Here is a 15802-nt window from a genome sequence, read left to right as displayed (position 1 = left end):
GAGCTTTTCAAGGACTGCAAACGCTGCATGGCTTGACTAACCGGCTGTACACTGTTCTTTTGAACTAACAGGTTTAAAAAGTCGACCTCAGCCATTTTTTTTTTCAACAATGCCATTTCAGTTTAATGGCAGAAAGCATTCAAGATGTGTAGTTTTTGTTTGCTGTTAATAAAAGAAGAGTATTACTCAAGGTACCCATTTTCTGGTTTATAAGTGTCTATTGTCATACGTTTTAAGGCCTAAATGCATGCCTGTTTTGAAGTTCTCTAGTGCCTACATTTCCGGACCGTAATAATAACACACTGTGGCAGTGAAAACAGCCCAGAGGTAGCCAACGGAACCTTGGTGAGCTGGCTTGGAAAAGTAGCACGCTGGAGATCCTCTATGATAAAGAGACTCAAAGCTTTATCAAAACTATTCACAAGAAGTATGCACAGGTATCGACAGGAGCGATAATACTCAGCCAGCCTAGCCAAGCAACTCACTTTGAAGCCAGGGACACCATGTCCCAACCATTAAGCCTGGAGCACCTTGGGCCAGCCCTCAGCAAAGAAATCCCCACACCTGACCAAACTAAACGCGTGACAGCTAAAAACAAGCCAGCCTCACAAGCTGCGTGGAGCTCAAATAGCTTTGCCATCCTCTCAGGAAAACAAAAAAAAAACTACAAAACAGAACGCTACCTCTGAAAAACCAACCCCGAGATAGTCGGCACATTAGCTTTTGAGGAGCAAACGCGCACATGGCATGTGAGTGTGCAGACTAACCGGGAGCACCCAGACACTGAGGCAAGCCCTTGGCCACTGTTCATCCACATGTCATCCTTACAATGGCACAAAAGTCAGCAACTGCTACCTACTGCTCCTCAAGTGCTCACAGAAGAAGTTGCTAATATAAGCAGGAAAAAGTAGTTCGACAATTCTGGCAACGACAAAGATGCAGTTCTCATAACATAATGGGAAAACATTTATACATATTTTGATGCCACTCTGAGTCGTTTCTGCACAACCTGTGAACTTCCCGAGCCCTCTCTACCTTCACGGATATTATCAAGTGGCACTGTGCTCACAGCTCTCCTGTCTTCACATCCAATCACTTCGCCATCAGGGTGAGCTCATGGTTTGGTTTATGGTGTTTAACATCCCAAAGCAACGCAGGCTGTGAGGGACACTGTAGTGGAGGACTTCAGATAATTTCAACCACCTCAGGTTCTCCAACGTGCACTGACATTGCACAGTACACAGGCCTCTAGCATTTCACCTTCATCGAAATGAGACTGCTGCGGCTGGGATAAAACCAGTGTTTTTCGCACCACCTTACCACTTCTGCAAGGTCACTGATATGGACCATTTCCAACATTCACAAAGCTTTCTAATTCATGAGAGTGAATAGGCTCAATACCTGAAGTTGTAAGAGGCCTATGATATGTGGCACCAGAAGGGAGACCAAAAGAGAGTTGAGAATGCTAACAATGAAAAACTAACACTAACTTGTTGTTTCGTTGCGAATGTTATCATTCAATCACATTTACAGCTCGTCACAGAAATGATGACACTATGGACAGCTGATTGAAGGCAGGGTTGTTTGCAGCAGCCTGGCCAGGGCTGGCAACCTTATGTATCCCCATTTCATAACTATGGTCTAAGAGGGAATAAATATATAATGTGCAGAATGTCAGTAAAAGGGACGTGCTGTATGCCATTCTGGTGAAGCTGCATAACAATGGCTCCCTATACTTAGCCTACACACCTTCCATTTTCATAAAACTAATAAATTAGGCAAATTTTTGCCATAAATGCAAGCAGTGTTCAAGCTTCCATTAGCTCTCGTCTCAAGTTCCCAGTGCAAGCTTGCTACACCATGCCTTGCAACTACAGCTGCAAAATGATTTGTTCTCATTTGCATCCTTACACATCTCAACTGCTGGCATTTACTGCTGCAATTTTATGAGCAGATCAAAGCGGTTGGAAAGCACATATACAAGCAACTGTCTAGTTCTCTTTAAAGCAAGTTCCACAGCTGTCCACGCCATTCTGCCTGATGTCTTTAAGTGCTGTAATCAAAAGTTCTGAGCGTGTTGTTTGAACAAGTCATTGAAGAGGGACCAATTTTCTTGTGTGCGTTATAAAATCTTCTGTGCTATACTGTGCAGCATTAGTTTCACAGAGAACTCATGGTGCAATCAATGTTACAACAGATAACCTTGGAATCATTGCTGTTACCCAAGCGCAAATACACCACTCAGCTGAGTGGAGTGCACAACATGTGCAAGCTGGATGCAAGTATAAAGGATGCATGCATGCTTTTAAAAAAGCATGCGTGCTCTTTAATGGGCTGCCTGCCAGCTGCACCATGAAACCAGGATGCATGTTTTAGCATTGCTTTCAAAGGTTTTATGGGTTATAAGAAAACCGCACTACAACCACTTCAGGCCCAACTTATTATCCAGAGAGAAAATAAGTTAAAAGCTTTAGATTTTTTCAAGGAGTATGCCATGGTTGCACACAAAAATTCCCATTCTCCAAGATGCTCAACTGAGGACTTTCTGCCTAGACTTGTGCTGATCTATGTATTCTAATGTCTTATGCATCACTACAGCGAAGAAAGCAAGCAACCAAAATTAGGTGTCAACAATCCTTTAAATGAAGCCAAGATGCAGCACCAACTGTGCAAAGGAAATCATCAACATCATCAGCCTGACTACGCCCACTGCAGGGCAAAGGCCTCTCCCATGTCTTTCCAAATAACCCTGTCCTTTGCCAGCTGTGGCCACCGTATGTGTTAGCCTAATGCACCACACCTCAATAAATGCCGGGGAAAAAAACAAAGGCAACTGATGCAAAATGGCCCGAATAAAAAATAACCGCACAAGCTATGAATATTAAACGGGATTCCACGAGACCCTCCACAGTGGGTCCTCTGTGAAGCTCCAATTTTGTATGACATAAAGCACAGCTTGGAAAGCAGGTGCATATCTGTCACATGGAAACAGTGAATTACTGAGGTAATAATGTGTTGCCTGAACTAGGAGAGTTGCAATATCCTTTAACACAGAAGTTAGGCTATCCTCAAAGGAAATTTTTTTTCTGGGTAAGCCCTAATTCAACAAAAAAGCAGCTGCCTGTACAGTATGAAACATTATTTGAAAACACTACGCACTTATGCTCTGGCAGTCTAGCCGAGTTTAATTTTATTCATGTCACTGGACACCTACAAAACTCAAAGCAAAAAACTCAATTTTACAAAAGCTCTCGGCATTAAAAAATGCTAACCGATCGCCTTACTCTCAGTACAGGTTATTGTTCCCAGAAACCACAAATAGGGTGTGAATCTGTGAATCGCTTAGAACTTTACGGGCTCAGCAACCCCTTCGAGCATCTAAACTGGAAGAGAAAATAACCTTCACGTTAACAAGCACGGAGAAACTCAACGAAACGCTCCCTATGAAAGCAATATTCTGCGTGGAGAAATCCCGGCATGAGCGTAACGATACAAGTGTAATCCAGAAATCCAGGAGGCATGACTGAGTTCTTGCGTAACCGCGAGATATAAAGGTATACCACGCACAAGTTGCGCGTACGAGTACGCAGCCTCGCCCCCACCGCCCGGTGACTACTGCCTCTGAGCAAACGATTACCCTGGCGTCGAATGGAAAAAGCGTTCAACACGGGATAAACCTAGTTCGAACAGCGAGGCGATACCATACGACTCTACAAGACAAATGGGATCGGTGAACGTCATGCTACTTTCTCAGGGCGGGGCCGAAAGCAGGTCGGCACAGCCGGCTTTGATTTCGTTTCAAAGCGAACAGCGGCTTCTGCCAACCTCAAAGGGTCCTACTGCAGCACAAACAACGGCGTTCAAAGCCCTGCCAGGTCTGCAACTCAGTAGCGTACGTGTTCCGCCGCACTTCCGTTGGAAACCTCTCAAAGCAGCGAGCATGGAATTCCTGCGATTCCGTCTGTCACGGCGCAGCTTTACAAGCAGCTCGGCTGACACCACGTGACTACGTTTTCGGCTTTCCTCGGCCTCCGTCTGCTCTTGGCAGTGCTGGGAAGTTGCAGCACATCGAAAACTCGCAGCCGCTCAGCGCCGCTCACTTCTCCTGAGAAGCTCCTCCGCCGTTTATTTACGCACAGAATAACGCATCGCTTTTTCATGGCAGATATATTCACACTACGCTCTAGCAATGATGTCTGCTTACCGTTCTTGCTCACATCCAAATCGACCAGACTCATCAAGTTGGCAATGTCCGAAGGGAGCTGGGAGATTTCATTGTCGTTGACACTTAACCTCCGCAACTTCGTGAGTCGAAAAAGACCCTGCAAAAGCAAGCGTTTGCTTTTAAAATAGCGACGTAAGCCTAGTCGGCCGGTTAGGCTTAGCGAGCGTTAGCTGTCGTACAACTCCTCAAGCAAGCAAGATGCGCGATACTTACTCTCGGCAGGTCGCGAATGTGATTGGCATCTAGAAGCAGTTCTTCTAACGTCCTCGCGTACCTCAGCACATCGTCCGGTATACTGAATAAATTGCTGTGTCTCTTGTCGATGTATTCAACTTGTCGGTTGCACCCACGGAACAGTGGAATACAGCGGAACATTGCTCCTCAGGAGACGGCACACCCCGGCATGGCACACGCGCGCACACAAGCACGCGATGCACACAGGCAAGCACACACACCCGTTCCCACACGGAGATCACGAGCCCGACACAGGCTACAGCACCGGTGTGCACATCACATTCTACGGGACCGAACAAAACACAACAGATACAGCCCGACGAACCACGACCATGACGTCAACAGCCGACGATCCCCGGCTTCGCCTTCCCAGACCCGTCACGGCCAGCTGAACAGCGCAAACGCGAGGAAACGGGTGTTACTAGCGGTGTCCACAGGAGGTCCAGTGGCGCTGCATGACAATGCTTCTCTTGTTCGTCGTTAGTAGCGGTGCTTACAACACTAATTCAAGAAGCATTTAGGATGGATATGTCTAGAACTAAAATCGAAAGCGAAACAAGCGACAGTGCTCATACAGCGCTTTATGTATTTATAGGTCCAAGTTGCAAAAAATTTTACTGCTAAAACTACTAAACTGTTTGGACACAAGCACCAACTACAATGTAGCTTGTGACGGTCTACGTTTTTTGATAAATCATTTAACAATGGAACTTGCCTGGATTGCCCACAATTCAGTCAGCTGAAGCAAAATTTTATTCGAGGGAAGCGGAGCACTCCCCGGTGAGCACCTATCTTTCTCTATGACCCGTCCATGTGTATCTTCCCGTTTGTCCTCGTCGAATACGCGCTGTTCGTCACAAATATCGTATACCAAACCCCCAACACTCTCAAGCATTTGTTCCAACCTTCCTCCATGGTTCCAACGATTCGAGAGGGGGCGCCATCTAGGTACTGTGAGACCCACCTTTGCTCCGAGCAAAGTCGTTGGTTGCCTCGTAGTTCGCCAGGTAGCACAGCCTCTCAAATCAGCTGCGCTCCATGGCTGCGCCGCTCGCAGGTCGTTCGCCTTGAGCACGCCGTGGTGCCCCAGTGGTTATGGTGCTCGACTGTTGACTAGGAAGGCTCGGGTTCGAACCCGGCCGCGGCGCTCAAATTTCCAAGGAGGTGAAATATACCCGTGTACTCGCATCTGGAGAACCCGAGGTGGTCGAAATTATCCGTGGCCCTCCACTAAGGAATCCCTCATAAACCCGTAAACCATTTTCCCTAACATAGCTCGCTGCGTTGTCGTGTTGAACCCTTTTCGTTACACTCCACGTTTCTGCCCCATAGGCGAGTACTGGTAAGATACAGCTTACTTTTCAGCATTACCCGAAAAAGCAGTTGTCAAACAGCGCATGAGAGAGAACCATGCACTGTAACAGACTGCGCCGCAGACGATACGCACTGGCGGACGCTGGCACCGATGGATAACAACTCGACTGCATGGAAAAGGCTGAACCCTATAATCGGGCGGCTCACGCCACCGAGCCACGACTCGCAAAATTTCACTCGTTATTAGCCACCTGTCGGATAACCTTCGCTTCGTTATTTCTACCCGTCCAATCTATTTTCACCACTGCCCTTGAACCCCCAACGCTTTGAATAAATCTGCCATGTTGCTTATAACTGTGGCGAAGCTCGAGAGCCTTAAGAAAAGTATTGTGTTCAGCAGTTTCCTCCTCTTCACACGCATAGCATAATGTGGTACTTGGTACCTCAGGAAGGTGGTTGTGCGTGCTAGTTGGTGTTCCATGAAGAATTGCAGCGCAACACAGCAAAAAGCGAGAACAGAGAAGCTGTCAACTTGTCTCTGTTCTCGCTTTTTGCCATGTTGCGCTGCACTCCTCAGTACTTCGTTCACAAGTCTTAGTTCGAAATACTCTCATCCTTGACTTGAAAAACAAAAAAACTTCCCCTAGACTCATATTTTCTTCGGCAATTTCCTGCTAAATGTTAAGTATGTTCCCAGAGCCGATTTCATGTGCACCGGTTTTCCACAGACGCCTGCCAGTTCCGTACTAATGCTGAGGAAGTGGTTGTCCGCATGCAAATGATATGTTCTCTATCATGCAGCTTACATCATAGATTGTCCCCCCGCCACCCACTGCTGTCCAAATATGCACTACATGTTAATATTCTTGCAGTTCGGGGAGTCACAATAAATTGGTCCTACATTGGCATAAACTAAACCGAAGAAAAAAAACGTGTTTTGCTCATATATGAACAAAGGACGATGTCAGAGATGATCTTCTTTTACTCCAAAGGCATTTATTTTTCTACAGTATCCAAACACAAACGTGTACAAGATCAGTATGGTACAACGACGTACACAATATGCTAACATCAGACGCGAAATGGATTATACAACACAAGCCCCAGATGACGAGAAAGAAGACTGCAATGTGAAGAACCACCGGACCACTACGGCCACCGCTGTTCCAGCGCGGTTTGTTGTGACTGTCCCAGCAGCAAAATGACAAGGCACAGTGTTTCCCTCAGTGCAGCACACCCTCACCTGCTGAGCAGCAGATAAATGTTGTGCACCACCTTCTTGACGCCAGCAAAAAAAGTTAATGCACCTACTAATAAATTTGCCTGCGATTAAGATACAACAATGCCAGCATAATGATACGATTCCGAAATCGGTGCCACCCGATTTTTGAATTTCCTGCCTTTTGCCATTGGCTGAAGCAGCGCCAAACCCTATACTGGCTCAAGCCAAGGGCAAGGCACTGCTTGAGCCAACTACAAAAGGCACGAAATTGAAAAATGAAATTGGGAAGGGTACATCATATAACACCAACCCACATTTCCCTAGTCTTAGATGAACATGGAAAAGCACTACAAAGTTCATGGTGATCTGCCAGCAAGTTTGCTGAAGCAATGTAACACGGATCTTAGCAAGTCAGCAGCTGGTACGAGCAAGTGAGCGCAAATGCCATGACAGGCAACAGGGACAGCTAATCTTCATTTCAGTAAGAGCTTGTTACGAAGCCAATACGGAGTGGCAACCTCTAAAGCTGCCACCTAATCATTCACACAAGACTCCATTTTATTAACTTGATACATCTAGCTACACTAATGCATAATTAGAAAACTGAACTGAAAGCTCAACAAATAGCACTTTGAAGCAAACTAGCAATTTCACGGTTGCTGCACTATTGGCTGGCACAGAGCAGGCACACAAAAAAACCAATCCAAAGGTGTTCTCAAAAAGTCCTGTTGAACACAACACTAGCTCAACAACCTAACCCAGAATCAACGACAGAAATGCCACCATCACGATGTGCACATAGCTGCATGCTCAGGAGGGGAGGTGCCACACTAGAGATACACATGGTTCGCAAAGATTTGTTCAAAACAATCGGAGGCCTACAACTTTATCTCTCTCCTGGACACTGTGTACCAAATAATGATCAGGATACACTGGGAGCTAAAGCTAAAGACAATGAAAAAAAAAAAAAAAGTGGTGGAAATATGGCCAGAAAGGTTAGAAAAAAAAAAATCGCTTTGTTCAAGAACAGAGGTGTCCCGAAAATATATAAGTTAAATCACATGTGCGATTAAAAAAACCGAGAACAACAAACAGTCTGCCATCCGCAAATGGATCACTCACTGCCAGGAAGAAAGGCAACAAGAGGGATGTACATCATTTCACTTGGACTAGCTAGGCACTAATAAGTGGTCAAGAGAAGAAAAAACTGCCCAACATTCAACAAGGGCACACATTTGTTCCAAGATTTAAAAGTAGCAAAACATCAATTTAAGTGCAGAATGTTTACTATTCAAGCTAATAAATATCTTTAAAAGGTGGGTGCAGCAGTTTTTTAACTGAAAAGAATTAAGTTCTCAACCAATGTAGCTTCCAAGCGATAAAAAAAAAAGATATGGCCATGCCTCCACAACGCACGCACACATTTTAGGTCACATAATGGCAGGTTAAATCCACACCCAGCAAGTTGCCCATTTGAGGTAGGCATTCTGTTTGCTCTCAGTAATGTCCTCCAAAATGAAAAGTAACATGTCATTAGTTGTTAAAAAACCGCTTTCCTTAATGTTACAGTGTATGAGACTGACAATTGACGCGTCTGGGCCTGTGAATGGTAAACCGTTTCCTATGGACAGGTGATTTAATGACCATTTACAATGGATATATCCAGGATCCAATTTGAAGAAACGATGTATCAAAATTGCAAGTTCATGCAGCGCTGCCATTGACATTCTATCTTACAGACTTGAAATTTACTCCCATCCTATGTTTACAAAAAACTGCCTTACAAAGAAAAAAAAAAATCAGCCAAGGCATCATGAAAATGCATTAAAACTGTACACTAACAAAACAGGGGCGAGTAAACCTAGAATTTCAAACCAATAGGATGCAAGCTGGCTAGATGACCCACAGTAGATGTAGTATTGTGCTGCAATGCACTCTACTCAAGCAAAACCAACTTTAAAGCACTTAAGGCTACAATGATCCTTGACAGGATAGCACACAGCCTTCAAAACAACCCTACAAGCGAATCCCAGATTTGAAACAAACTGCAGGTGTCAGCAAATAATACACCTCTTGGGGCCTTCTAACAAGCTTGTACCAAGAAGCCAATACAAAACAATGACGTGGCTTGACTTTTCTTCTTTTTATTGCCCCAAGAATTCTGCGTTTTCCTTGGTTAACCTTTTCTTTTATATACACACTAACAGAAAAATGTTCCACACCCAAGTTCTTAAATGCCTATCTATCTACAGTTTGCTCCCAGGGTTTTTAAAGAAACAAAAAGAAACTTAAAAAAAAAAGGTTAAGGAGCACACACACAAGAAAAAAAAAATTTGAAACTGGCAACTGAACAGAGGCACGTTGGGCCAGAAAACCAAGGGTTCCTTGAGATGCCTGTGACGACGAGCGCCCAAGCAAGCTCTGTACATACATTTACAAAGAGTTACCTCATCATTCATAAATAGTTTTTCTTATGATACAACAGGTTAAGCTCGTCGACATCTCATCTTTCCCTGGGTCACGTGCAAACTTTACAGGCCACAAGAGAGACTGAAGGACGACTGCCAATTCAAGAGAATGCTTTCCCCCCCCAAGATGAATGCAAAAGATGCAAAAGAAATGGTCTGAACAGCCCTGGAGGGGCAGACACTGTGAAGCGGTATACACAGGATCCTAAGAAACGACAGGTCAGCTGCAAGTGGTCCGAGCCAAGGCACACAAATGGCGGCATGCATGGGGCGGAAGCCAAGTCTGAACAGAGGCAAGTTTTATGCCACACAGAGCACCAGGTGGAAGAGTAATTGTGCCAGAAGATTGAGAACACACGTCTTGTGCAACAGACTTTGCACTAAAGCAGGCTGTGCAGCTTTTCATGTTAACCATGTGGGTGTTGGTTTACATTTTAAAAGCACTGCAATGGCAAAACGAAAAGGCTAATGATGCCATCAAATTCATCTTTTCACAAAACAAGGCTAATCTACCAGTCTTACGATGTGCTGGCTATCATTACCTCAGCTTCACAGCCAGATTTCATGTCTGCAAAATGATAAACTGGTTGCCACAATAGGCTGTGACAATGAAGTGGAATAAGACATCATTTACAGTTCAACGTGCTGGTACACGCATGACTGACACCAATAGAAGACTCTCTCAAACAAACAAAAAATATGTACTGCAAGGCATCTTCCTAGCATTCTTTTCTCCTTTTGCTGTGCCATATCGATGCCAATCATACTGAGAAGTCTACTCAGACTCTGTGCCCAGCAGCCGTTGTTTAGCTGTTTTCATAGCTTCTTTCTGAATGAAGACCACACCACCCATCATGATTTTTGTCGCTTCTCTGCCCTGCCAGGAGTCTGTGAGCACTAATGCGCAACTCCCTATCCCCCCAAGACCATGCCAACCAAATATTCAGCCTGTCTAGTGCCACGTGTGAACCAATCAAATTCAAAGCAGGCCTGCTTCCAACCGCGACAGTTTCTTCACAGCTGACAGTAGTGCCCCACACATGCAACCCCATGTGTGCCGGCTACGCGACACCACACAGCTGCCTGCGCAACTGTGGTTCTGTTTCAACTGCTCCCCTGTGGTGGGGACGCAATGATCACTGTTGGCGAGTCCTACTGTATTTTGCACTGCAAAAAGTGTTGGTGATAAAAATTATACAATTTACATTTGTACAATTTGCTAAAAGAATGGTATAGAGAAAGAAATACTGGGGACACATCTGTCTGCTGCAGTGGTGGTTGTTGCTGCTGAAATGTATGTATATATTTATATATATATAAATGTATATATATATGTTACACAGTGTTGAATGTGGCTTACATACACAAACAGTCTAGAAGTGGGAGTAGTGAGTGTCTACAGTTAAAACTATTTTTCTTTTGTTGTTGAAACTGTCTCCCCACATTTTACAACAGTGAGAGAGGCACAAGAACAAAGATAGAAATACTGACACACACACACACACCACACACACAAAAGAAAAAAGACAGCCTTCAAAGGTGCCAAATTTAGCTTTCCCTAGCCTCTAAAGAAAAAAAATAAAAACACATAATTAAGGGCAACACACTGTATTCTGTAATTACAATAACAATACATCAAGCCTAACTCCCGCTTTCACCAGTACAACAGGCACGTAAGAAAAGGGGGAAGGTGGAAGCAGTGTGCCTGCTGTCAGCTTTACACATTACCTACAAAGTAGAGGCGAGGGCACGTTATGCATTGTGCATATTTATACAAATATATGTATAAGACAGAAGCAAATGTGTGAGGGCAGAAGTAGGGGGAGTGAGGGCATGAATGGGGCAAGACACCTGAGTGGCTGAAAACCTACAAAGGTATTCTGCAAACAGGGTATAAGGTATGCACACATCCAAGGGCATTGCTACATGCATAATACACACACACAAATATATATATATATGTATATGGCCACGCAAAGAGAAGGTGGGGAGGGGGATTTCACATGCACGTCACAAGTCAACCACACACCAAAACTGCCTGCGTGGCACACCACATGAGGCCAAAAAAGCTGACACCAAAAAAACAAAGAATGCGGCTGTTTGTGCAAGTGTGCGACCATCGGTAACACCCACGGTAGCAACCCAGTCTTATATGAGAGAGAAAAATATGCAACACTATTTTAAGAGGACAAATGGCATGGAGTAACACATAAATTAGCATAGAAAAAAATAAAACCAGTAAGTCTATCCATACACATGCCCATCAAATCTGAAAACAGCTCAACATTTTCTCAAACCGAATGGTCACAATCTGCTTTGCCCACAAATGTGAATCAGCCATGGCAATTTTCTTCTTTTCAAAGGTAAATGTGCCCCATGCGCCGAATAGATTGCTTACTACAACAAGCTCACCCGTCGGCAAGAACTGGCACAATGCCGAAGTTCACTTCTAGTACCCTAGTTCACTTAGTACCCAAACAACTCGATTTTGCTCGACTAAGAAGCAAACCAGCAACTCTTTGCTTAGCCCGTGACTAATCTTCTCTTTGAAACCTTACGTTTAGAAGTAGCAAAAACACTTCCGTGACCTAAGAAATGCACAATAACTTCAAAAATTTCTGTAAATTGAGTGCAAAGGAAACGGGGGAAAGAACTAGCACACATTACAAAAAACCGTACACTGCTTAAACTGGAAGGTGTTTCAGCGCTAATTGCCAAGCATGGTTCTAAACTCATTCTGCATGTGCAATATACACACACATCCAAATCTGCTAGTATGCTGCTTGCAAAGAGCTACTTAGTCAGGCAGAAGGTAACTAGGTCATTTGAACTACAAACTTTATGAAATGTCCTGAACATATGAGAGGTACAAAAGATAACTGACCACAATGAGTAGCAGCCAGGCAAAGCCTAGGCAGTTTTGAAGAGTGCATGAACCAATAAAGATATTACACGAGGCCAGTGAGGTGGCCGAAGTGCACCTAGTCTTCTGTTTTACATAACGTCCGGCCACAATGTTAATGAGCACACAAGTGATGCTAAGCAAGCGGGATGAAAAATTTACAGCCACCGAGTACACAACCCATTGACCAGACAGAAAAAAAAAAAATATTGCTAGTAAAGCAGGTGTAATAGTTAAAAAAAAAAAAAAGACAGAGAGAGGATTTAAATGATGCATTCTCTGAAGGCATACATGGACGGGAACATTATTCAGTGCTGGATATGCAAAAATCTATGACTAATTACTTTGGCCTATCACCTACAACAGAAAGAAAAAAAGAATAATACAAATGTGCACAAATCCGCATGCAATTTCAAGCAGTGTGTATACCAAACTGAGTTCATACAAGCCTATCTGACTTGAGATGGAGTAGTGACTGCAAGGTATAATTAACTGTGGTGCTTCTACTACCATTTGGCTATGCACATTCTAAAAACAAAAGGACAGAGATATACATATGTTCAGATATATGACACTCTTTACATATATATGCAGAAGGAAATAAATAAGCTTCTCACACTTGAGATCGCAACTAAAGTGGAAAAAAAAAAAAAAAAACTGTCTTCTAAACAAAGAGCTGATCCACCCTAGAGCTTTAATAATTTGCTGGTGAATTAATAATAATAAAAAAAATCCAAACCTTTGCACCCCATGAATAAGCACTCCCGTGTGCTTATTGACGCTATACTTACACATCCACATATCTACAACCCAAACAATGGCGATAAAAACAGTCAGAGGGTTAGTGAAAGAGAGCAAAAGAGCAGCAATGAAGAAAAATTCAGGCAGACAGACAGGTTGGCAAGTATAGTAACATTGTTAATCTTCCTCTTAATTTACAAGCAATATACATAATGGACAAGTTTTGTAGGCAAATGCCTCGTCACAATTCCTTTTTACAGTGTCCTAAAAACAGTCGCCTAGTGGGAGGGAGAATGAGTGTCACAATTGTGTTTCTTCCTCTAAAAACCTTGCCAGCATGATGTGAAGGCTCTAATGCAATAATGTTGTGCAATTACCACATGCTTGTTAAAAAAAAAAAAGAGAAAGAGAAAGAAAGCTGGCGCTGTGCTTTACAGTGTGTGCAATGATGTGCGCCTTGTCTGTCCCAACTTCCCACAATGACAATTTACAGGCGCAGAAATGCTGCGAAGAAGACTCGTCGCCCAACGCTCTTCCAACAGAATGATGCGGTCCGCAGGCTACAATGTGTCTCTCACAGCTCCAAATTTCCACAGGCTGTACAAAACACACAATGCACAGGCTGTACAAAAAAACACACATGCACACACGCAGCAAGGAGCTGCCTTATCAACAAAGCCAGCACACCCTCTTGAGACACAAAGAGAAAGGGGAAAGAAATAATGGCAGAAGCCTTAAAAGGAGCACGGCTTTGTCACAACATTACTCAGCAATGAGAAAGGGTAAAAGGGCAGAAGCAAGAGGAGAGAAAAAAAAAGGAGTGCAGAAAGAGTGATGAGAGGGTGGGATGATGGAGCTGCGGAGTCTGTACAAACTATTCGAGAGATGCTGTACAAAAAAGGAACAAGAAGCGAAAGAAGTGAAGCTGCACGTGAGAGACTGGTCAACAAACTAGACCTTCCCTTGCACAGCAAATACAGTCCTGAGGAAACAGAACAAACTGCCCGGGGCAAGTGGGAACTGCTGAGCGTGCCTCAAAGCATAGCAGAGAGTGCACAACAAGCACCTGAACACTGGACAGCAAAAGAGAGCAGCAGGCATGCACCAGATTGCCACTTGCCTTACTTTTAAGAGGACTGGGTTCTCAGTTCATCAACCAAGGCTATGAACGAGCCAGACAAAGGAAATTGCACAAATGCTTCCAACAGCTCCCCTTGCTGAAGAAATAGGAAGAGAACAAAAGCTAACTGCACGTTCATGAAGAAGGATCAAGAAGGGGAAGGTAAGATGCTGCAAGAGAGCAAACGAATGCACAGGCAGAAAAAAGCGTGTACACATGCACACACATAATGTGCAGCACCTGCCAGTTTATCCCCCTGCTCAGCGCGTGCCGAGGAAAGAAGAACCTAGCACATGAAAGCTGCAGTCATTCCTTGTCAGGTGCTCACGAGTTGGTGTCAAATGGAATATGAGCACAATGCTGGAAGCAGAGCAAAATGAATACCCCTGAGGGCAAAGGAGAGAAATATGAGATGAAGCTAAAGAGAATGCCTTCTGGCCAGACAGCTTTCGCAGCGCAACTTGTTGGCCCCATGAACAAAGAAGTGAGGCATCCCAACAACAAGTGCACCTCATTGAAGAGGTGCAGCAAAACAAGGAGCAGTAGACAGAGCTGCGTACGAGTGGGTGCATGAGTGGAAGCCATGACACCCTTGCCCACTGCTTCTCCAGGGTGCATGGATGTTCAAGAGGGTTCGCGTGTGACGCGGCGCTGTTGTCGCTGTGGTGGTGGCAGCGCAGAGGAGGCGAGAGGGGTCGAGGCACCAGCTCAAAGGGCCCCGTTGGAGGGCCCGCCCTGTCCTCCCCCAGAGGAGGAGAGGATCTGATCGCCGCTCTTGAGCAGGTGCTTCTCCAGCTTGGCTAAGATGTGCTTGCCGTAGGTGTACTTTCGCAGTGAGGGCACATGCGGACGGATCTTGTGGAGCAGCAGCTTGCGCTGAGGCGGCTCGGCCACCTCTATCATCTTCTGCACCACGTAGTTGGCGTACTGGTCCTTCATCATGGTGTATAAGGCACTGTGCGGCCTGCATAACACAACGGGGCAAGCTCTTCAACACCTGCCAGCACACACTGCTCAGTAAGTGGCAACACATAAAAGTGATGCTCATTGCCAAGTTACTAGACAACAAGCAGCTGCGAGCAAAACCAGAATTTCACATTCAAATCAAAAAATCTAATTTTGACTTTCAATTGCCACTTTGGAACTGGCAACTCAAACTGCGAATACAGTGAAAGCTCGTAAATTCGAACCTCGATAATTTGAATTTTCGGATACTTAAACTACACCACTCGTTACGGCCAAGCTACGCGCCGCCACGTCTGGGAGGCTTGGCACACAGCACGCAGCCAAAAAAAAAAGAAGCACCTCTGCATAGTTAGAGGCTGCACACGTCCTAAACGGGGACAGAAGATGGAACCAGATAAAACCGTGGAAGAGTGGTTAAAGCCTAAATGGCGCTATCACCGGCGCGGTGGCCGGCGGCACCGGAGGGTAGGGATGGCAGCCGCGGTGGCGGCTGCCTACTCCCTTTTCCGCGCAACCTCCGAAACTCAAAATACTCGTTAGTTCCAGCCCTGTTAATTCGGAAATACGAATAAGTATTGTCGGCGCGGTCCCAGCCAACGCCATGAGAGGC

General features: G+C 44.8%; 2 protein-coding genes across 6 annotated transcripts in view; both read right to left on the bottom strand.

The window, feature by feature from the left end:
• Nucleotides 1-4853, bottom strand: part of LOC149371883 (protein lap4-like) — a 165985-nt gene extending 161132 nt beyond the window's left edge. Inside the window, exons 1-2 of one of the 2 annotated variants that reach the window (XM_089566189.1) lie at nucleotides 4439-4853; nucleotides 4205-4322 (exon numbers count right to left, since the gene is read on the bottom strand). In XM_089566189.1, the coding sequence (XP_089422315.1) occupies nucleotides 4205-4322; nucleotides 4439-4600 (280 nt within the window). In that variant the 5' untranslated portion in view covers nucleotides 4601-4853. The remainder of the gene's footprint in view (nucleotides 1-4204; nucleotides 4323-4438) is intronic. The other variant, XM_089566191.1, reaches the window with a different exon arrangement.
• A 1896-nt stretch (nucleotides 4854-6749) lies between these two features.
• Nucleotides 6750-15802, bottom strand: part of LOC149371881 (pumilio homolog 2-like) — a 60480-nt gene continuing 51427 nt past the window's right edge. For all 4 annotated transcript variants that reach the window (XM_089566182.1, XM_089566183.1, XM_089566184.1 and 1 more), the window contains one exon: nucleotides 6750-15190. In XM_089566182.1, the coding sequence (XP_089422308.1) occupies nucleotides 14935-15190 (256 nt within the window). In that variant the 3' untranslated portion in view covers nucleotides 6750-14934. The remainder of the gene's footprint in view (nucleotides 15191-15802) is intronic.

This window comes from Amblyomma mixtum, chromosome 1 (genome assembly GCF_055824585.1).
Source record: "Amblyomma mixtum isolate Tamu chromosome 1, ASM5582458v1, whole genome shotgun sequence".
Lineage (NCBI taxonomy): Eukaryota > Metazoa > Arthropoda > Arachnida > Ixodida > Ixodidae > Amblyomma > Amblyomma mixtum.
The sequence above is the reverse complement of the archived record's forward strand: the minus strand, read 5'-3'. Positions and strand labels throughout refer to the sequence as shown.